The following is a 23,254-nucleotide window of genomic DNA, read 5'->3' as shown; positions in this document are numbered from 1 at the left end:
GGCGCAGCGAAGGCACAAACGAAGAAGACAAAGAAGAGCAGGGTCTGATTGTTTGGGGTTTTGATTATAACTAGTTGTTGGACCGCGCGCCCAAGATATTAAAATCGATTTGCAAAATTAGTTGTATAATTAGGTTGCCTAATTGAGTGATTAAGAATTAATTTAACGAGCGTAGAATATAACTTAGTTACTAATCATAGTCACAATTGAATATAAATTGTGCTTGAAATATTGTGATTTTAGGTCAATGTTCAGTTTTTAAAAAATAGATTTAGTTTCATTCAAAATATGGTTACAATATCTAACACAATTAGTGATTAATTTATTAGCCAATATCTATAACTTTATACTAAAACATACACCAAGAATGAATCATTCTTGATGTAAATTTTCCCTTCAAAAATATTTTTCCTCTAAAAAATATCTACATTTTTTTTTTCCTATCCTTTTACATAAACTTCGTACGTATTATGTCCTTGATAATGTACCAAAAACATACTTTATAGTCTATACTTATATAGAGTCCTACTCTCCTAGAACAATTAGTTTTCTTTGCTCCGGAAATAGGAAACCTAGTACTCCGTATATATATGTTTTTTATTAACGTTAACATCATTCAAGCAGGACAAGGAGTTCATTAGCATGATAATGCAAAGAATTGAATGATATATTTTCGCCAAAAATTAAACTTTAACAAAAAATTTAAGAAAAAACTCTCTTTCATTTTTAATTTGCAAAGACAAGGTCTGTCTTTCGAGCAGTTTCAGATTACATGTCCTATTTGTTTCTTTGCCATCATCTTCTTGATTTAGATACATCAACTCAAAATGAGTAATATTCTTAAGCAAAAAACTGAATTTAGGTGATATGGTAGAATAGATGCCAATTAGGATGTAAAATGGAACATTGAAGGAGCCTTTCTCTGCCAGGTTCCCTAAGACCTTTCTCTGCACGCGTTCTCCCTCTCAACTGAGAACTGATTGATTTCACTCTGTATGCTTCCTACAATTCACAAAACATAACCAATAAATTATCAGTCGATATGCTTTTGACAAATGCAACATAATCCTGCAAGCTGCGCACTTACCAAAAACAAAAGCATCCTTATTGCCAAATCAATTCTAAAACCAGGATTCTTCTCAATCATCCCATATATTCATAGCGGAAATCCTGTCTGACAAAGAATCAACACCGAGAACAGAATGAACTGGCCATGACATTGACACTATCAATTTCCTGTATGCACAAGTAGCAGAACCCATTAGGAAGACAAGTTCCTAAACTTTTTCCGTCTTGAACTACTAATTACATTAACAAGATTGCTTATATTTCTCAAAAAAGAAAAGACGGCTTATATTTGCATTTTTGAAAAGGGGGGATATTAGACATACCCTTGGAAAGATTTGTGTTTGCAACGATTCATGAAGTCCATGGTATATATCCCAAACCAAGCATCAAGTTCCCTTGCAAGTGTAGGAATCTTGGAAGCTGGTAAGATGTCCCAAACTTTGATAACTTGAGTGTTCTTGAATTCTTCCATTAGGATATCAATGGACCCAGCAAGGTAAAATTTCCATCAACCGGGTATTGCTCCAACAATTCAGCTACTACGCCGTAAGCAGAAACCTGTTGCTTCCTTAGAGTTGGTACGCCACCCATCAGCTATTTTCTTCAGAACTTCCTGTACAACTTTCTTCTAGATGTTTATCCTTGCTGTCGATATCTCGAATCATCAGTGAAAATAACCTGCACAAAGAACAAAATTTACACCAAATTTTCCTGTGGAAAGGTAGATCACAGATGAATTTACATACCTTCCATCTTGCATTCTCGAGTTTCAGGGAATCAAAGTTGCATATAATAGTATTAGTATTAGCATAAGGAAACTTCCGATCATACCATATTAATTTCAGCTAATGTCAAAATAAAGTGTAAACTTAATCACAACCCAGAAATTGAAAACAGTTTCTGAAAAAGATTCTCTGAAATATATAAAGAACGCATCTTGTGGGATAAACACAAAGATTATCCATTAAAATCTTACAATCTCGTTGTGCAAACTGCATGGTCATACACTCTTCAATAAATTACAAACAATATCAAACTTGACTATATGTCTTCCCCTTGGATTTCTTTTGGCGCATAGGCTAATCAAGCAGTAGGAAACTGGAAAAAAAAATTGTAAGATGTATATTGCGAGTTCAAGATAAAAAAACTGCCATACCCTCCTAGCCAATAAATGATTTCAAAGTCTTTCACATTTGTTCATTATGCAGCGTGATTCTCTCTTAAAAACTATATCAATTTCAAATAATACTTGCTAGTAACATTCAGTCTCATCTCAAGACAAACCTACTACAAGCAGTGGCAATGAAACCACTATCCTACAAACAAAATAAGAAAATGCATTATAGATATACTAAGGCCTATACTGCTTGGATCATTTTCAAGCTACTCAAAATTAGATATACTAAGGCCTATATTGCTTGGATCATTTTCAAGCTACTCAAAATTAAAGGTATTCATATATTTAAATCCCATATGTGAATATTTTTGATCAATGGTGAAGAAGATTTGTTGGTTGAAGGAAGCTGAGTAGCTCAATCGTAGTACAAAAGCATAATCACTCGGTCAATAAATGTTACAGAGGAGGAAAAAGTAAAGACTTCAGATCTTTTCATTAAAATGATACATGTGAAAGTAAACTGATGTTTTGTAATGCCGAGAAGCAATGGTGGAAAAACGGAAATGTATTTCTCAATAACTATGATTTTTGAATAGTGTAAATAACATGACATTTTTTAGATCTCTCTGTAATAATTATTCGAAATATAGACAAAAGAAAGAGATCTTTAAGAAAACAGATTTTGACAGGTTCAACGTTCAACTAACATCTATACTCTAATAATTATTGTGAAGGACGTGGAGAGAGAAGAAAGAAAATTACATTAGCCTTGGCCTCCACAGAAGTACCATGAGAAAGAAGCAGCTTAACAACTTCATTGCAGTCATTCTTCTCACGGCCATGTGTAATGGAGTCTCCCCAGACTGCAAAAAAGCACTGTAATGTTAGGGGTCAAAAAAAAAAGTCAACTGTTTGCTGCAACCTTATGCACAATTCACCAAAGTGCAAGCTCATACCATATTCCTTGCTTCCGGCTCAACCTTCTCCAATCCCATCCATTTCAGCAAAACTTCAACAATCTCAACATCATTGTAGCCAGCAGCAACACGAAGAGGAGTTTGCACCATCTGTAATTATAAGAAGTAACAAGTCACTCAACGGTTGCTGAAATCATAACTTTAAACTTTATGAAACAAATCGCATTCACTTTAGAATCACAGTAAACAAGGTCAATTCCCTAATATAGTCAAAGCCCATTAGGATGTCATCATTGATTAACAGTTTACTAAATTTAAAAGCAACTATTAGCCTCTATTGATGTAGCGTGATTCTGCGGCACATTTCTTTTGGAACTGGACAACCTGAAAGTGAAAGCATCATATACTTTGCTCTTGGCTTTGCCTAAGCTTAGTAACTTTACAGTACATCCGAAAAATGCACCTCAAAATTTCCTCACAAAGATTACATGGACAAGATTAAATATCTTCAACAAAAGACCCTAATTTCATAACCAATTTATCAAATTTTGTTCTCCATTGGGTCAATTTTCGAATGGCGGCGCATCAAATGATCCATTTTCTTTTCATATCCAACACAAAGTAACGCATATTGCAACTTCAGCTAAAAATTTATTTTAAAAACAACATAAATTGAAATGCTGATCCAATTTATTGAACATAAACCATAAACCCATCCCATAAATCACATCAAGAATCCTAATTTAGCACCGACATATTTTACATCATCAAAGAAAACAACAAGAACAAATATAACAGACATTTTTAACAAAAATCAAAGCAAGCGAAAAATGGCATTTTCGCTCCCAACTTTGAACTAAATAACCTAAGCCACCATATGAAACCTTTTACATGTTTTATAAGCTTAGTTTTAACATTTTAAGACACATTCAAATGTACTTATTCACATTTAATGCTTATTGGGTCGTTATAGATCCTATTTTGCCTAAAATGGCATTTTCTTGCCCAACTTTGAGCTAAGGAACCAAACTTATCATTTAAAACTGTTTACATGTTTTCTGTGGCACATTCAAGGTTTCTAAGACTCATTCTAATGTACTTATGCACATTTAAGGCTCATTTGGTCGATATAGGTCATATTTAAGCTAAACTAAGGCATTTTCGCTCCCATTTTTTAACTAAATGACCTAAGGGCCGATTTTAAACTTATTACATATTTTATAAGCCTAGTTTTAACTTTCTAAGACATATTCAAATGTATTTATTCACATTTAATGCTTATTGGGTCGTTATAGGTTCTATTTTGCCTAAAATGGCATTTTCTCGCCCAACTTTGAGCTAAGGAACCAAACTTATCATTTTAAACCATTTACATGTTTTATGTGTCACATTCAAGGTTTCTAAGACTCATTCTAATGTATTTATACACATTTTAGGCTCATTTGGTCGATATAGGTCATATTTAAACTAAACTAAGGCATTTTCGCTCCCAGTTTTTAACTAAATGACCTAGGGGATGATTTTAAACTTATTACATGTTTTATAAGCCTAGTGTTAACTTTCTAAGATATATTCAAATGTATTTATTCACATTAAAGGTTTATTTGATCGTTATAGGTTCTATTTTGCCTAAAATGGCATTTTCTCGCCCAACTTTGAGCTAAGGAACCAAACTTATCATTTTAAACCGTTTACATGTTTTATGTGTCACATTCAAGGTTTCTAAGACTCATTCTAATGTATTTATGCACATTTTAGGCTCATTTGGTCGATATAGGTCATATTTAAACTAAACTAAGGCATTTTCGCTCCCAGTTTTTAACTAAATGACCTAGGGGATGATTTTAAACTTATTACATGTTTTATAAGCCTAGTGTTAACTTTCTAAGATATATTCAAATGTATTTATTCACATTTAAGGTTTATTTGATCGTTATAGGTTCTATTTTACCTAAAATGGCATTTTCTCGCCCAACTTTGAGCTAAGGAACCAAACTTATCATTTTAAACCGTTTACATGTTTTATGTGTCACATTCAAGGTTTCTAAGACTCATTCTAATGTATTTATGCACATTTTAGGCACATTTGGTCGATATAGGTCATATTTAAACTAAACTAAGGCATTTTCGCTCCCATTTTTTAACTAAATGACCTAGGGGATGATTTTAAACTTATTACATGTTTTATAAGCCTAGTGTTAACTTTCTAAGACATATTCAAATGTATTTATTCACATTTAAGGTTTATTTGATCGTTATAGGTCATATTTTGCATAAAATGGCATTTTCTCGCCCAACTTTGAGCTAAGGAACCTAACTTATCATTTTAAACCGTTTACATGTTTTATGTGGCACATTCAAGGTTTCTAAGACTCATTCTAATATATTTATGCAAATTGCTTCCTGAATTGTTAAGAGTAATAAACCCCAAAGAATGATTTGAGATAATGGTGTCAAACCTTGAAAAAATCATGCTGAGGGCGTGACAGAACTGGTTTGTCCTTGTCAGCATTAAGAAGTCTCTTTTCAGTAGAACTCAACTGAAGATCCTCCGGATTTACCACCCCCGACAAGATTTTAAGTCATTCTCTGTAAGGAACCACTGATTTAAGCTTCTCAGATTCATTGTCTATCAGTCTGTGTATTAGGAAACGCTTTTCTTTAGGATAAACTGCAGTAAGTGTGAGTGTTTTAAGGAAAAAGTAGGTCAAAAAACAACTGAAACAAAGTACCTTGATGCTGTCTATGAAGTCTGATGGAATTTCTTGGTCGATTTTGTCAGATAGCTTGAAATACAGCACCAGACTTATGCCTTCACCATCGCTGTCACCCAGGAACATTGAAGGATTTATTATTGATTTTGAGGTAACTAATTGCATAGAAGACTTGCTGTATAAGGTAAAATATAAAAGAAGATGGGATTTTTTTGATGTAATGAGTAAATGAAGATGCTTATAAACAGATTGAACTTACTTGAAGAAAGTCTCCCCCCGGACCCTAAAAACGGAGGGTGAAATTGCAGACCAAGAGCCTGGTAATGCCTTCTCATCACCATTTGCACAGGGAATGAGCAATCCTGCTTGGGGACGTAACATGTGTGCACCTGACCACAGGTTTGACAGGTTGAGTATTTTTCCATCTACCACCCGTATGTAATAATCATGCAACAATTAGTAAAAAGGAAATCATGCCAAATATGAAAGTGTACTTTAAACAAACAAGAATGTTATGGATGATCCTGCTGACCTCCGAAAACACTGATAAAATCATCATCAGATTCAGATTCTAGTATGCTCACTGAATCAAACCATGCTTCTTCCTGGCAGACTCCTGCATACAGAAAAATATAATCCTTGATAAGACAATCAAGAATTCCTGACTCCAATCATGAAAGTGAAAAAGTACCATTTTCATCGATATGGTTCCAATGCACCTGAGTTAAATGGAAGGATTTATTAGAAACCTCAGATCTCCTGCAAGTAGTGGTGCCTCCCTTGTCAAAGTCAATTTGAACAAACTCGCTCACCGATATGGGGTAAAAACACCAGGACCTACTCAAAAAAGAAAAGGGAGTCAAGACAAACATTAACATCCGTAAACATAATTGTAACCAGTTTAGGAGACGTCGAGACTGCAAACTGTAGTAAAAAACAAAAATTATTCCCTTTATCCCAAAAGTTTATAATCTTAAGGGATGCTTTCTTTCTTCAACTATTATTAACAATTCAGTTCAATAAGGGGCAATTCAGGAAATTTTAGGCTCTTTTGACTCTCGTTTTAGGTTGGGAAAAGGTTTGGGGTAATCATAAAGAGAAAGACAGCTGAAATTTTGGGACACCCAGAAGGCCAGAATGCAGAAAGCTATGTAGATTGTTTACCTTTCTGCAATTGCAAGTTCACATGTAGGAGAGATGGCTTTTGCTTGACTGCTGAGAACAGCAGGTGGAAGAACACGGATTATCTTTAGCACAATGCAGTCTTTACTGTTGTCATGCCACACAGAAGCTGAATAACAGCTTGCTGAAGAAAAAGTAGGAGCTTGATATACAACAGCATTACAGATTTACAAGTGGCAATTCCCAAGCCTTGACATATCCTACAAGGCCGGATATTGAGGATGAAGCAAATGATAAATTCCCAGCAGAGCCTGCAGAGGCGACGTCAAATAATTTGCAATAAAGCAAAACATACTTTGGCAAATGATAAGCATGAGTGCATGACACACACTGCCTCAATTAATTAATTACCAGAAACTCCAAAATAAATAAAGTTAACTCCTTTAACTTCATTCACATGCAGACATTAATTAATCCAGTAGAAAATTTGTAGCGGCAAAAGGAATTGATTAACCCACCGCCAAAATGAACTTCAGCACTAAATAACAAATTTCAGTAGAACAAAACAGAAACTGGAGAAATAGAACAACAACAGAATTACCACTACAAAACAGCAACAATAGACACCAACATCCACAACACAACACATTCAATCAAGACCTAATAATACCCTATTAAAACAAAATCAGGGAACATATAACCAGGCTTCTCTGTTTGTCCTTAGCATTCATCCCCTCATTAAAGGCTCGCTCATTCAGTCATTTTAACCTCTTGATAACTATCAGATTGATCCAACAAGAAATTTCATCCCCTCGACTCTACAAAAGGGTAAATTTCTCCCCGCTTAGTGATCAAAATTAGACATCACAAGACTCACAAGAACAAGACACTACAAACACGATTAAAACACAAAGTAATATAATAGCCCAGTTAAGGACCATGCAGCGGCTCCTATTCAATCAGAGACCAAAGCAGCGGCTCCTTTTCAATCAGAAGAATTGGTTCTGTATTTTGTAAAGGCTGAGTCATACGGAGTAGTTTATTTGCTTTATACGGAGTATCATCTTTAGTATTGCAAGATACAAGGATGTGACTGCTAGTACGAAATGTTATACAAGTTCAAAGCAGAGTCTGCTCAATTAAGATTTAATAGTTACATATGCCATTACTAAGTGACTATCAAGTTACTATGCTTCCCATATAAGAAAGGTAACAAATTACCAAAAGTGCGAAGGTTCTGTATTTTAACTCCAGAATATTCAAACAGCCTAAGAAACTACTCAAAATAAGGAACCACTTTGAATATTATGGAGTTAGCAACTACTCCAGATAAAAGTGAAAAGGTTCTGCATTTTAACTAATAATAATGGTTCAAACTAAAGAACAAACATGATAGGTTAAAGATGATCTTTCAGCGACTTCTTCCATTTTATAACAGAAAGATATTATCCATGCCATCTTATAAGCTACAATCCCCATGAAGTTGTATATAGAGTAATTTAAATAACTGAATTAAGAGGCCAAAAATTAAAAGCATAAATCTGCACCCGCTTTTCTATGATGCTAATAGCAAGCTTGTAAACAACATTAGTTAATGTTCCCATAAGCTGATATCTATCACCTTCAGACCCAAGATTAATACAAATCATTAACCTTAAAACTGATAATTAATTGACAATTCATATAAATTATAAATGTCACAAATTCAAATTACAATCTCAACCAAACCTTGACAAAGAATAATGCAAAATTTTGGTCAAAAATAGTAAGTGTTAGACGAAAAAGAGAGAACCTGAGAATAAGAAACTGGAATGGCAACTGGACAAGATTTTGGTGTCTTTACCCTACTGCACTGATATTTAGATAAGCAACTATTTACTTGTGTCTTTACCCTAAATATTGCAGTAAGCACTAACACGTCGAATGTTGAATAAGCATTACCTAACTTCCTATACACCATGAATTGGATTGCCTTCTTACTGGAATGATATGCAACCCCGCCTAACACGCATATCTTGCATACCACACCTAAAATTCCTCTAAAATAACCTAACCTCCTTTATTGATCCCATATTACAAAGCATATCACTATACAAAGATCAGATTTTCATAGCATATCATTATAAAGTGCAGATCAGAACCCCAGACATATCTTGTGGTTTTTACGATTTGTCAAATAAAACCCAAACCATCAAGACCTCAAAAACAAACCCCATATCAGAAAGATGTAAACATAAACAAAGAGACGATAGCAAAACCTATAATACCTGAACAAAAGCATGAGCATGGGTAACATCCAATGGCCTTTCCCTTCAAGACAGTATACATTCAAAGAAACAAAATAACAAAAACAAAAAACTGAATTAATCATAATTAAAACGATAATCAAAAAAAATTCTTAGATTACCAATTCTAGAATTCGAAATATTGTCACAACAAACTTTACGATCGAAAAAAAAAAATTGAGTAGTACCTAAAGCAATACATGGAAAAGCCCTTGGTTCTGGAATCGCAAGATTGTTCATCTCCTACGCATCCACATAAATTAACAGCTACAATCAAAAATAGAAAAAAGGCAACTGAAAATCAAAAATGAAGAAAATTGAACAAAAGTTGAATCAATTGAAATCAAAATGATCCGATTTAATCATAAAATTAACATATTCATGCAACAAAAACGCTAAATCAATTTGCCAATTCAATTAAAAACCCTAATTCAGCAATTACAACCGAAAATAGAACCCTAATGTAACAAAACCAGAGAAGATAGAATTATACCAGGGAGGAAGAAGACGAAGTGAGAGTGTTGATTGCAAGCTGGAGGAGGAGAGAAAACTCCGGCAATCGCAATCCATAGCACATTCTTTTCTTCAATTTCTGATCTTCACATCCGTAGAAGACAGAATAATCTGGAAAGTACGTGGAGATAAAAAAAAATGGAAGAAAATGAAGAGGAGAGATCGAAGAAAATTAAGAGGAGAGAGCACCGGCATATTCACAGAGGAAAGAGAAAGGGTGAAGAAAGAGGGAGCAACTCATCAGGAGTTCTGGGAAACCCGCACAAGAACAAAGAGGAAGGGAAGCAGTGGAGGTGAAGACTGAAGAGGGAGAGATGGCACAAGATCAACGGTGGATGAAGAAGCGACGTGGCATAAGCTGGACAGAAGGGCAATGAGTAATAAAGACATATGAGTGGGGGCAAAAACGGCAGAACACTATTGCTGCAATAGTAACTCCAAGTTTACATGTTTTAAAGTGTTAGGATTTATTTTCTTTCCCTTTTTTTTTTCTTTTTCTTTCCTTTTCTCCTTTTGTCCTTTTCTAAAACCTCCCGTATTCATTTGGGGGAGTTCTTGTCCTTTTTGTTTTTTTTCACTTTTTATTTTCTTCTTTCTTTATTTCTTTATCCTTTTTTTTACTCTCTTTTCCTTTTCTATTTTTTTCTTTTCCATTTTTTTCATTCATCTAATTAGCAAGTGGTATAAATACCATTTTTTTTAGATCTATGGGGGGAATGTACATAATTAGTCTCATTTTCTAGGGTTTTAGTTTTAGGGAGAGAAAAGTGAGAAAATTAAATGGGTTGAAATTGGATTTTGAAAAATCAAAGATGGGGAAATTGATGATTTGGAGATTTCCACCATTTGATCAATGAGATTTTCTTTACTCTTCTCTCTTCATTTATTGTCTTATTTATTGTTTTATATGTTTCTTTGATTAGATTAGTTTCTTGTTTAGTTTTATAATTAAATCTTTAAATTAGTTGTTGTTTTGCTTAGAATCATGTTATTAGTTGTTAATTCTATAAATTTCATATTTTTATGATTATGGAGTAGTTTATTGATTAGGGTTTGGTGAAAACTCAACATTGATTGGTTTGGGTGTTTGTGATTGAAAATTAGGGATTTTCATGATTAAATTATTACATGTTTAGGCATTTCCAATACATGTTGCATTTAACTTGATCAATTAAGTGTTCCATGATTGCTTGGAGTAGTCTAGTTGGGTTGAAAAGGGATTAAAGACCTAAACTTGATTATGTAGTTGAATTAGGACTTTGATTCGCCACGGGTATGATAGGGTAGAACGAGAGTTCATCCTTGATGCTTAGGGAAATTGCTCGCATGTCGGGAGATGGTTGGAGCTATTTGTGAATTCAACGCTTATCATGTAGTGCTTGTGAATCTTCCCCGTTTTCAATTCTCTTAGGTTCAATCCATGATTTGTTGTTGTTTGACCCATTCCCTAATCTCGTTTACTTTTGATTTCTTAGTTTAGTTGACTTAGTTTTAGTTGGTTAGTTGACTTTCCAACTCGTTTCGACCTAGCTTATTGTTCGATTAACATAGATTAGTGCGCCTTAGTCCTTGTGGATTCCGACCCTTGCTTACTACTTTACTTGTGTTTAGTGATTAGTTTAGGTAATTTGTTTGATTAGGAGAGACTAGTAACGACCTATTTTTCCCCCCGATCAATTATGTTTTTACTATGACATAGTGATAGAAAATGATGGTTGATGCTAACAAGTTTGAGAGAATTCATTTTTTTTTTTGTTAAATTAATTCTGAAATAGGGGAGTTATGCTTCATGGGTCATGTGTAGTGATTAAATGTGACTGAAACAAGTTTTTGTATGCCTGCCCAAAGATTTATAGCTTTCACTTAGAACTATACAGGTGTCTCAATTGTTAAATGAAAAAAAGTGTATGATTAGGTTTGTCCTTCAGATATCTTATTTGCTTTTGAAGTTAAGTGACAGACCAATTGAGATGTGCTCAATAGGGTCAATATATTGTTCTTTGGGATATAATTTGCTCAACAAACTATTTTTTTTCTTGAATCCAATGAGAACTCTTTAACTTTGAATCCTTCATATATAGAGTTTCTTGTCATCAGCCGGTCGTGTATTCTTCATATGTGAGAACATGATATTGTTGAAAATTAGTGTGAAGTTACTTGTTTAGTTGATCTTAAGAATCTGTAATGAAGTTACTAACTATTGGTATGATTTATTAATAATTTGGTTTGTTTTTTTATTTCCAAAATTATCATACTACGAATTATAAAATTGAAGAAATGTAGCATTCTTATTCGTGAATACTGTAGTTTTATTTGAAGCAGTCATAAGATAATGATATTAAGTGGAATGTTTGAAGCAGTCATTAATTGGGGATTATCGTCAGTCATCCCTTCTCTTTCAGACTAAGGCAATGTTTGTTTTATAACGTTAGTGGTTCTGATGTTCATTATGTCTAGGATAATTTGATTTGACAGCTTGCTATATGAGACTAAATGTCCATAAAGCACTGCAATCTGGCTGTGGGCGAGCAAAGTGAAAGCCTAACTTTACTTATTCCTGCTCACACATCATGCTTTTCATAATAATTGTTTCTCATCTTCATTATGCAGAATAATTGCTTCGTATCTTCATTATGCAGATGTAATCCCCCGTAATTCTATACATTGTTTATATATTTTTTTACGCATATTTAATATATTTAAATACAATTTGCGGATTTTAGAAATGAATATCTAATTAAAATATAATTATTTTATTACATTTTGAATATTTTAATGATTTATGAAATCAAAATTTAATTTTGAATTTTACGCTAAAACGGAATTCGAATTTTGAAATCACGTTCGATTAAAATTGGAAAACAATCCCAACCATTTTGGATTCATCAACCTAAATCCTACTCCTAGCCCAATTGGGCAAAGCCCAAACCAATAAACCCAACACAATACTCCCTTCCCCTTTTTCCTAATTCACGTGAAACTAGAGGAAAGAAAAAAAAGAGAGAACTCTTTCCCCTATTCACGTAACTGCTCCTCCTCAACAATCCCCTCCTTGCTGCCGCCGCTCACACCGCCGGACCCTCCTGCACGTCACCGGAATCTTGTCGACGCCGGTAACTCTCATCCTCTTCTCCGTCGTTCCTTTTTTTTTCCTCTGTTTTCGTTCTTTCTCTTCCCCTCTGTTTTTCGTGCTTCCCTTAACCCTTCGCATGTTGCAGCAACCTGATTCGCGCAGCCACCGCCAAGTCGCGCCACCGTGTGCCGCCGTGCCCAGCCCCTGCCGCGAGCCACCTCTGTCCGCCGGCTCTCTCTCTCCTCCTTCTCGAATTGGTTACTTTCTTAAACCCTAAGTAACTAATTATTTTAAATTAAAGTTTGTTAATTTAGATTATGTTCTTCATATTAAATTTATGATTTTTATGGTTTGAACATGATTTTCAGATTTGGGTTGAGATTAAAAACGAATTAATTTTCAGTTTTGATTAATTAAAATTAAGTTAGGGCTTAATCATGATTTATTAATTTGAATTATGTTTTCTTGAATTAAAGTTATGGGTTTTGTGATTTAAATTATAAATTTAAGATTATATGAATTTTATAATAAAGTTATTAATTTTCAGATTATCTAATTACATTGAAATATTGGTTTTGATTGATTAAAGTATGAAATTCAAGGTTTTTATGATTATTAATCATGATAGGTTGAGTATGAATTATTGAATTGGTTGTTTTGAGATACTAGGAACGTAGATTGACCTTGGTGAAGCTTTTAAATGAATTTATATTGCTGAAAATTTAAAGTACGATGTTTGCAAAAAGTTTTCAACGAATTTCAATCACTAGTTCAATAATTATGATGCAAGGAAAGCAAATGTTTAAGTTTTGATATTGGGGAAAGTTCTAAATATGTTTAGGATGCATTTAGAATGCTTTATTATGGTTGCCAATGATTAGAAATTGATTGGGATTACTTGTTGGTTGTTTAGGCGGAGAATTCTCTTTAGGCGACTTTTGAAAGTGTTAAAGTGGTCTATCAGTTTGTTTACACAAGGTACGTACATACCTGAAACCATGTTGAATTGTTGATGAACTTGGTTATGTTGATATCGTTGATGAATTTAGTCAGGTTGAATATTGCATGTTTAATACTGTTGGTTAGACATATTGAACCTATATTGCATTTTGAGGATTATAGCATGTTAGTATGGATGATTGATACAAACATGTTTGATTGGGAACACTAGATTACTTTGTATATAATTCAGATCAGTGGATTGTTGTTCCCTTTTAGCTTTTCACTACTTTATGAGGGCGAGGACCTCATTTAGTAAGTTGAAACCTTATACCCATATACAGGGTTGATCAGTATTAAAGGAAAGATTGGAGTTAATTGGAATGAGTCTTGTTTGATGCCTTTGTGATCACTTACTTAATTCCAAGATAAAAACAGTTGTAAATAAATGTGGATTGTATGCCTTATGTGATTGTTGAGTCATAACAGGGTGTCAATTTGTAAATCATGTAAAGTGAAACTGAGTAGCAATAGCTTTAGACTGTGCACGTCTAAAGTGACGGACAAACATGAGTTGGGGTTCATGGTGGTAGCCCATGGCCTTTAATTCGGACCGGATTGATCACCGTGTCCTATTTTTATTCAAACGTTCCTCGATATCGCAGGTCACTGAGGTTACGGAGTCGCGCACGTACCTCGTCTTCCTTAGTGAAGCCTCTAGCTAGAAAACTCGGTCCATTGTCTATTTCAACTAAAATAATATTATTGTTATAAGTCTAGCCTAGTCTAGTCAAGTATGGTCGTCAAACTATCATGTTTGTCTGCCCTTATTTATGTTCATTAGTATCATGTTAGGATGGTTCGTTTGATAGTATCATGTTAGGATTATTATTGCTTTTAGTATGTAGTACTCAGCTTTGCTGATTACGTACTTTGTTTGTGTGTGTTGATCATGGCTATGCCTTATTGATCCTGTGATTACCCATCTTTGGTGAGCAGTCTCTAAGGATCAATAAGCGTTGTCCATCTACAGGTTTGAAGATGATGCATCATTGGGATCGGGATTAGAGAGCTTGTAGTTATATTTGTTTTATTAAGTGATTTGGGTTGTTAACTTGGATTTGAAAGTTGTCGTACTATTCGTATTTCCTTATTTCCGTTAATTGGTTTTGGACTTAATATGTAATCGATTATTTATGAACCTAAAAGTTAGTTTTATGTTTTCCGCTGCAAAATTCTGAATAAGCCGTTACGTTTTCACACGGGCGATAATACTTTGACAATTCTCTATAGTTATATTTATAAAAGGGTTGTTTTAGAAAAAGAGAATTGTCGGGGTGTTACAAAGTGGTATCTAGAAGCTAAGGTTTTACTTAGCTAATATATCAACATTTTGAAGCTAAGGTGTTACAAAGTGTTACAGTTGACATGCTGACCCACTTGGAGGTAACTCTCTTGTGTTTTCTTGAATATTTACAGGTCTCCTTTAATTATTTCATTAAAGTTGGAATTCTGTTGCACTCTGTAATATGCTAAGGGATTGCGTTGTAACCGATCAATTCAAGCTTTTGTATGCTTATTCGTTTTCTTTGCTCTATCTATAAGAAGTCTGTTATGCTTTCAATATTGAACAGTTTGAGGAGCCTGTTTCTTCGAGTGAGGGCTCATTGGTGAAGGTCGTAAATGCGACATGTGAATCAAGCACCGCTGCTTGTCCATCTGATGTAGTTGTTGCTACCTGATCTATCTCCATGGAACTCAAATGTCAACGGCTCAATTTAGTTTTACATTGATATATGTGAATAGAAGAGTGGTTAAACTATTGCTTTTTGTTGATTGCACATTGTAATACTTTTTGAGTTGATATATAATTTTTGTCTCATTTTTATTATGAGCGTATGTTATTGTTTATATGTTAATAAGAAACATACATTTATCTATATGTTATTGTTTATTTTTTTCTTTACAAGTGCTTGGGGTTTTCCTTATACACCAAGTACTTGACATGTTAAGTGGTTGGGGTTTTTCGTAAACCCCAAGCACTTGACATATCAAGTGCTTGGGGTTTAATAAACCCCAAGCCCTTTATTTGTCAAGTGCTTGGGGTCAACCCCAAGCACTTGAAATTTTATAAAGTGCTTCACCTCCAAGTGATGGGGGCATAATCACCAGCACTTGAGGGCTTTTTCCCCCAAGCACTTGATGTTTTTCTACTAGTGAACGATTCAAGATGGGGTTTTTCGATTGCCTGAATTTTTTGAGAAATGGGGTTTTTGATTATTGGGAATTTGAGAAATGGGTTTTTGATTATATGGAATTGGGAATTTGAGAATGGGGTTTTTGATTATTTGGAATTGGGAATTTGAGAAATGGGGTTCAACGATTCAAGATGGGGTTGTCGATGCTTCGCTTTTCCGATCTTCCTCCATTTTCTGTACTCCTTTCTAAATTTAATTTGCAAAACCTCTTACTTCTTGCTGAGAGTTTCGGATTCAGGATTAGGATTGGAATCCATTGACGAATTGGCGATGGACTTGGCAACGTCTTCGGCAGGATTCGCCATGTTTGACGGCGTAGAATAAGAGGAGATGTGGCGGAGGAAAGAGAAAGGGGGTGGTGGTTGAGGAATAAATCGACGCCGTAGGGCGGCGGAGAGAGTGGGGAAGTGAGAGAGTGGGTGTTTTTTGAGGGAAGAACATAGGAAGAAGGAAGAAGGAAGAAGAAAGGTCAGGGGGTAGAAGTTGAAGGAGGGATAGAATAGTAAAAGCACACTAACTGAGACTTAACACCGTAAGTCATTAAGGGTCACTAAGGGTATTTCATGCGAAAAAATGAAACCTGAGGGGTACCTGGTGAATTACTGAAACAACTAGGGTACCTGGTGAATAAACTTAAACCTCGAGGGTATCTCATGAAATATCCGCCATTCACAAGTACACCAAATTGATTGATCATTCCCATCCTAAAAGTTCTTCAATATCATGAGACATGAAAGAACTTTTCTACGACCACAATGTGAATGATTTCCACAGATCTTGTAAACCAGCAAAATCAAGCTTTACTTAAACTAGTGAAATATACACAATTCAAAACTGCAGCGATCTTTACTCTTCCTATAATACATGATGTGGTTGGGGCGTAGCTTAGAATCTCTTTCCTTATCAGAGATCCGCCAAAACTCTACTCTCCCATCCCAGTTTTGAGCACTAATATTCATTCCTTCACATGTAAAGATCATCATCTGCATATTCAAACTCCTGCACATGTTTGATCGCAACTAGTACAAGCTGCTTGAATTTTCTTGACAGGTAGAAGATCATCTGCAAATTCAAAGACTCACACATTAACCCCTGCACATATTTGATCACAATAACTAGTAGAAGCTCTGCTTGAATTTTCTAACATCAAAACTAGACTCCTCAAAAATCAACATAGCCTAAAACCCGACCCAAACATATTGGGTCTTGAACAAGATTTTTTCACCTGTAATCCGGTTTCATCCGAACCCGAACAACCCAGAAAGTAATGGGTCAATACCCGACCAAACCCATTTGAACCTGGCCGATTGAAAATCGTTGTATTTATAGTAATACATGAGTTTTTGAGGAATTTTAAGCACAATAAAAACGTTACTAATTTAATATTGTTGGGTGTAATTTGATTTTGATTTGAATAATACGGAGTACGCCATTACAGACATGGCTGTATTTGACTAAATATAAACTTGTGTATGAAATTTTGTGTTATGGGTCTTGATCAGGCCTTATAAACCCGAACCCGAAAGTAACTTTTTATAACCCAACCAAACCGGCCCGGCCCGTTTGACAGATCTAAATGCAAAAACCAAACCTGAAAAGAATTTCCTCAAAGGATCCTACGCTTCTGCGGCTGTTGTATCTTCAGTTTCATCAGCCAAAACTGTTTCTTCCAACGGTTCTGCAACCTCTCCTCCCTCTGCAGCCTCCTCCGTCGTTGAACTTAGTAGCTTTTCCCTAAGCGTCGTTGCCAGCTCTTCTCTTTCACTTGCATTCTCATTGAGATACCTTTTAAGTGCTTCTTTCCCGTGGAGATTGTGGCCATTGAAGTTATAATGACTGCCTGCCTTTTTAATTAGTTTGTGCTTGACACCCAAGGTTATGAGCTCTGCGACCCGGCATATGCCCTTGCCAAATTCGAGTTCGAACTCAGCAGTTCTAAAAGGAGGTGCATGCTTATTCTTTATGACCTTCACAAGGACTTGACTCCCGATAGTCTGCGAAACGAAACATTACAGAAGGTTAAGGGATATAGATGGAAACCTGCATCAGATCACATTTTTTTTCTTAGATATATAAAGTAATGTTTAATGTGATATACTCCCTCCGCTCCATATTAGTTGTCTCATTTGGTGAAAAACACGGGTATATTAAGAAACGTGAAAAGTGTGTAAGAAAAACAATGATTGTGAGTGTTTTTACGGAGAAGGGGATAAAGCAGATGATTGTTTATTGATAAAGTACAAATAAAAGTGGATGTGGGGATGGAAAAGTGGAGAATGGGTAAGAAAAAACAATCATAATTTATGGAAAAGTGAAGGATGTTTGCATGTCCAAAAATAGAAACAGGACAAGTATTTTGGAACGCCCAATACAGGACAAGTATTATGGAACGGAGGGAGTACTTGTTCTTGGTCATAATAGAGTTGGAAAATAATACCTAGCCAGATTTAATATCTACACTGATTTTACATGGCCAAGAACTTAGTAACTGCCATGCTATAGCAAATGAAACTTTCGGAAAATGACAGAGATTTCAAAGAATTTGACTTGAAAGAATTTGGAAAATGACCCAATTTATGTCCCAGGCAGTAGAAACATGCAAATATCAGATACTTGTCAACTGGTACAGATAAGAGATAACAGAACCATTGATCCAATTGGGGAAGTCACCAGAATACATGGTCACACAAAACCATAAAGCTAACATTGATATTGGAATACTCTATAAGTTGCTACTGGAATATACCTCTTCTCCTATCTTGACAAATCCAATTCTCCTGATGTTCAAACGCACTGACGCATAGAACTTCAAAGCATTACCGCCACAAGTAACTTCGGTAGGACCGCCAAATCCAAAAGTTGAAATCTTTGCTCTCACCTGAACAAAATGTCATCCTGTCAGGAATTTAAGACTGACATTTTTTTTCATCCAAAGAGTACAGAAAGATTTACAGCGAAAGAGCCAAGAAACAATGAACATACAAATGCTTAAGAAAGAACATCAACATGAAAAGATTGTTGATAGCAAATACTCTTACAAGTGATTTTACTGACTTCTCAAATAGTTCATAAACAATCCTCAAAAACAGAATATAACTGTTCCAGTTCATAACTGGGCTTGGCATTCTAAAATGGGATACAGTTTCTATCAAATAGAAGATATTTTTCATAACCATAAAGAGGACTGAGGAGTACAATTCTAAAAATATTAGATAGAACAATTCTAAAAATATTAGATAGATATCTACCTGATTCAAAAATAGCAATATACAATTTGATTGAGACAGTGAATGGCTTAATTTTCGAAGTGCTTGGCTCATTAATCTTGCTTGCATAGCCACGTGTGCATCACCCATTTCACCATCAAGTTCTCCTTTCGGCACAAGGGCAGCAACCTGCAGCCAAGAATAAATATCCGAGTGTATAAAGAGATCGTAGAGGTCATGCTATACATAATCAAATATGATTGAACACGAAAACCACGTGGATAAAAGAGCATCGTGCAGGCCACATTAACATAGTTTATTAAAATGAATAAAATACACTGAGCAACAATAGGTAATATAAGTGCATTAACAAACTACACAACCCAAAACAAAGGGAAAAAGCAACTAAGCAAGTGTATGTAACTGTATACATGATTACATATACAAACAAATACACTTTTAAAGGACTGCGAAGTAGTAGAGAGAGAGGAAACAAAAACTTTAAGGGAGAAGGGATCCTTGCTTACACTATCAACCACCACAACATCAACTGAACCACTTCGGATGAGGGTATCCACAAGGCTAAGAGCTTGTTCACCACAATCTGGCTGTGAAAGAAGCAAATTTTGAGTATTTACACCAATAGCTTCAGCCAGAGATGGATCAAGAGCATGCTCAGCATCAATGAAAGCGCAGTAGCCTACATAAATAAACGAGAGCATGCAAGTCAACAAATAGAAAAGAAAAAAAGAAAAAAAAATGGGATGAGACATCAGTAAGGAAATGTTAAATCAAACTCAACCCTAAAAAGTAAAATGGTAATGACTAGTAAAATACCTATGCAGACAGTGGTGAACGAAGAAAAGGTTTCATCATAGAAGTTGTTATTCATCCTCTCCTCTCAAATAAACAATGGAGAAATAACAAATTGGAGGATATGACGACCATAAGATGCAAAGCATATAACTTACGGTAAGAGACGACGGATGATCATGATACTGAATTATCTAAATGTTTTCAAACTAAGGCCTAATATCCTACATAATATTATCATCACATAAGCTTTGAAGTGCAGAAAGAATACTTAAAGAGTTAAAGGTGGAAGAACTTATGAGAAGGCATGACAAAAAAGAAGTCAAAGTACTGTCCAATCAAAAAATGGAAAAGTATATTGACACAGACAATTAGAGGTGTGTAGAAATGTTGAAGGGAAGGACTACCATAGGACCATCTATAAAATAACACATGTTAGACAAACTTACCATCTACTCGGCATAAATCAGACTATGATAGAGAATAGGCAAATTAAATTATAGCTAATTAGCTACTCCATAACAAAATATAAGTAGATAGGTGAAAGGCTATTAAGTATCATAACCTCCATGCTTCTGTGCTTCAGCAATTACATGTAGCGCTAGGGTAGTCTTCCCAGACGCCTCTGGCCCAAAAACCTCGACCACACGCCCCTACAAAAATTCAAAACAAATATCATGATCATCAGCATAAAAGAAAGGTGAAATATGCTGGACTTGCACTATTATGTTACCTGCTATAGGTAAATTTTCCAGAATACAACCTCAAAATATACGGACATGAAGAAGGATAAATACAGCTATTCCAAATACCTACGAGGCTATAAATTAAATGAAAATCTATAACATGTCTACACTATCTTAGCATGACCATAAGATGTTTACATTTCCCGCATATACATCTACAAATACAAGGAATATCTAACGGGAACAAGTCCATAATAGGAAGTACCTTAGGAAATCCTCCAATTCCTAATGCTATGTCCAGAGAAAATGAGCCAGTAGACACCACTGGGACATTTCTAGGTGTTACAGATCGACCAAGCCACATTATAGATCCCTTTCCAAATGAAGCCGTTATCTGGTCTAAGGCTTGTTGAAGAGCTAACTCTTTCTGTGACAAGCCTTCCTCGTTAGAGTCACTTGCCTCTGATTTAGATTTCTTCCGACCTTCACCAACAAACCCATAAAAGTTGACACTTAGCAATTGAATGGAAAAGCCAAAAAGCATCATCACTACTAAATTATTTATGCATATCAAAACTGCTTCTCTTCAACAAAAAGAAGGTTCTGTATAGCCTAGCTGACAACGTTTCCAGGTGTTATGGCTGTCTTTATCAAAATGAAGTACTAGGGTAGGGTGTTTTAGCTGACTTTATCCAAACAAAACAAAAAAGACCTTTGAGACCTTAACCTGTATGAAGAGTCAAATGAACTCGGAAATCCACAAGCCCATAACAGGTAGTGTGTATCGGGGAAGAAAGTGGAGGCTCAAAAGCAAACGGAAGTTGGATGTTGCCCGCCAAATTTAGATATTAGTACCGTGAACAATGCACTAAAGCCTCATTTATATGGTAAAGGATAAAATGCTTATCGGAAAGCATCACCACTACTTATAATCAAAAGGAACAATACATCTCAAACCAAGCTTTACATGATAAAGAAACACAATGATCAACACCCAATCTAACATGACACAATAAACAAACAGCGATATATAATCAAACCTCCTCCAACAACACTTTCAGCATTTTTAATCAATTCAACCACACAACATAGATAAAGAAACAAACATCCTATCAACTTTGTAACAATCTCACCTATAGGCAATACTTCAATAAACAAAAACTTGAAATAACTTAGCACCTTTTGAAGAGAAATCTCTACACTGAAAAGAAGAGATTCCCAATATCTCTCTCTGGAAACTCTGCAAGCAGTAAAACAGTCAGTAAATGAGAAACCTTCACAGCATTCAACTTAAAATAGTACCAACAATGCCCACTCACTCAACAAACTGCGCAGAAACAATAACAAAAGAAGAAAAAAAATCTACCTTCCACATACAATTTGAAATTATCTTCGCTTTTCTAACAAAAATTGAGGTGCTACCTCGGTCCGAACTTAGTTATATTAAGGCTCCGTTTGTTTTGACAGAAAACCCTTTTCCGGAAAATGATTTTCCCATTTTCCTTTGTTTGTTTTGTTAAGGCACGAAAACAATTTCCACACATGTGGAAAACAACTTCCTCTGGGGAAAACCAACTTTCAAAAAGAAGATTTTCCATTCTAATCAATTACACTTCCTTTTCTCTCATCTTATTTCCACTTCTATGTTCTTTCCAAAACAAACAAAGGAAGACTATTTTCCGTTTATCCATTACCTTGAAAATTGTTTTCCATGGAAAATCATTTCAGTTGAAACAAAGGGTAGACAATTAGTTGCGGACAAAGAGAGTAAATCATTTTCCTTCTTTCTTCAACATTTAAGTATTTATCAATACCCATAAACATGCATTTATTTTCTCATTTTCTGCAGCACTGTAAACTACTAGTCAATTTTATTTTATTTTTAAAATCAAAAAATAAACCCAAATAAATTGCAAATACTCTTCTTTGTCAAGAAATACAATAAGCATGAATAATCAGGCAAAAAAAATACACAAAATTAAAAATAAAAAAAAGCGTCAGAGTGAGAGTAACAGACCTCCGGTTGAAACAGAGAGCGTCGCAAAGAAGAAGCGTGGCGAAGAAGCCTCGCCATGGGAGATAAGTTTGTGCTTGAGAAGTTGAAAAGGCTTTAAAAAAAATAGGAGAGAGAAAAATGTTAGAGCATTTTCTGCAAGAAATTGGGGAATTTGAAAGAGGAAGAAAGAGGGATACTGTGTGTTTTTACTGGTTTTTAGGGTTTATGGAATGAAAATGGACACCTCCTGGGTTTTGTGTCGCAAACTGCGGGGAGGTTTTCAGTTTTTCCCTCCTTTTCAAACTTCTTCTTCTGTCGGGAGGAAATCGGAGTTATGTGGTGGGTCCATTTTAAAAAGTTTCACATCATTTCTGATTAACGTTTCGTTTGATTTGATTTATTTTGTCTAAATTAATTTAAATTTATTTTATCGGAAATAAACTTATTTATAAATGAAAATGTGTGAAATAGCTAATACTAAGTTAAAATAAAACTGTTATATATATTAATTGCTATATTTTATATATTAGACTACATTTAAATCCGT

The 23,254-nt window shown here is 34.9% G+C and overlaps 2 protein-coding genes and 1 long non-coding RNA gene across 4 annotated transcripts; 1 reads left to right on the top strand and 2 right to left on the bottom strand.

The window, feature by feature from the left end:
* Positions 1-1,591: 1,591 nt before the first annotated feature.
* Positions 1,592-9,935, bottom strand: LOC130467738 (uncharacterized). Its single transcript, XM_056836446.1, has 11 exons — positions 9,717-9,935; positions 9,412-9,490; positions 9,206-9,248; positions 6,981-7,249; positions 6,508-6,653; positions 6,349-6,432; positions 6,076-6,241; positions 5,835-5,925; positions 3,142-3,252; positions 2,948-3,048; positions 1,592-1,746 (listed from the first exon to the last, which is right to left on the bottom strand). Exons 7-11 carry the CDS (start codon positions 6,195-6,197, stop codon positions 1,659-1,661), a joined length of 513 nt encoding a protein of 170 aa, XP_056692424.1. The 5' UTR covers positions 6,198-6,241; positions 6,349-6,432; positions 6,508-6,653; positions 6,981-7,249; positions 9,206-9,248; positions 9,412-9,490; positions 9,717-9,935; the 3' UTR covers positions 1,592-1,658.
* A 2,747-nt stretch (positions 9,936-12,682) lies between these two features.
* On the top strand, positions 12,683-15,639 carry LOC110779537 (uncharacterized). The gene is made up of 5 exons (XR_002531156.2): positions 12,683-12,849; positions 12,955-13,066; positions 13,723-13,787; positions 14,748-15,194; positions 15,383-15,639. It is a non-coding gene; the product is annotated as an uncharacterized lncRNA (long non-coding RNA).
* Positions 15,640-16,634: 995 nt separating this feature from the next.
* Positions 16,635-23,026, bottom strand: LOC110779539 (DNA repair protein recA homolog 3, mitochondrial). Of its 2 annotated transcripts, XM_021984032.2 has the most exons (10): positions 22,918-23,026; positions 22,729-22,819; positions 21,891-21,951; positions 20,977-21,194; positions 20,591-20,678; positions 19,740-19,912; positions 19,255-19,401; positions 18,753-18,884; positions 17,598-18,000; positions 16,635-17,068 (listed from the first exon to the last, which is right to left on the bottom strand). In XM_021984032.2, the coding sequence occupies exons 2-9, from the start codon at positions 22,783-22,785 to the stop codon at positions 17,623-17,625; spliced, it is 1,254 nt and encodes a 417-aa protein (XP_021839724.1). In that variant the 5' UTR covers positions 22,786-22,819; positions 22,918-23,026; the 3' UTR covers positions 16,635-17,068; positions 17,598-17,622. The 2 variants fall into 2 exon arrangements, with proteins under 2 accessions (XP_021839724.1, XP_021839726.1); XM_021984034.2 differs by lacking the exon at positions 22,918-23,026 and having other exon boundaries at positions 21,845-21,951; positions 22,729-22,911.
* Between the last annotated feature and the right edge of the window lie 228 nt (positions 23,027-23,254).

Source organism: Spinacia oleracea, chromosome 2 (genome assembly GCF_020520425.1).
Source record: "Spinacia oleracea cultivar Varoflay chromosome 2, BTI_SOV_V1, whole genome shotgun sequence".
Taxonomy (NCBI): Eukaryota; Viridiplantae; Streptophyta; class Magnoliopsida; order Caryophyllales; family Amaranthaceae; genus Spinacia; species Spinacia oleracea.
Note: the sequence above shows the minus strand (reverse complement) of the source record. Positions and strands in the feature narration are given on the sequence as shown.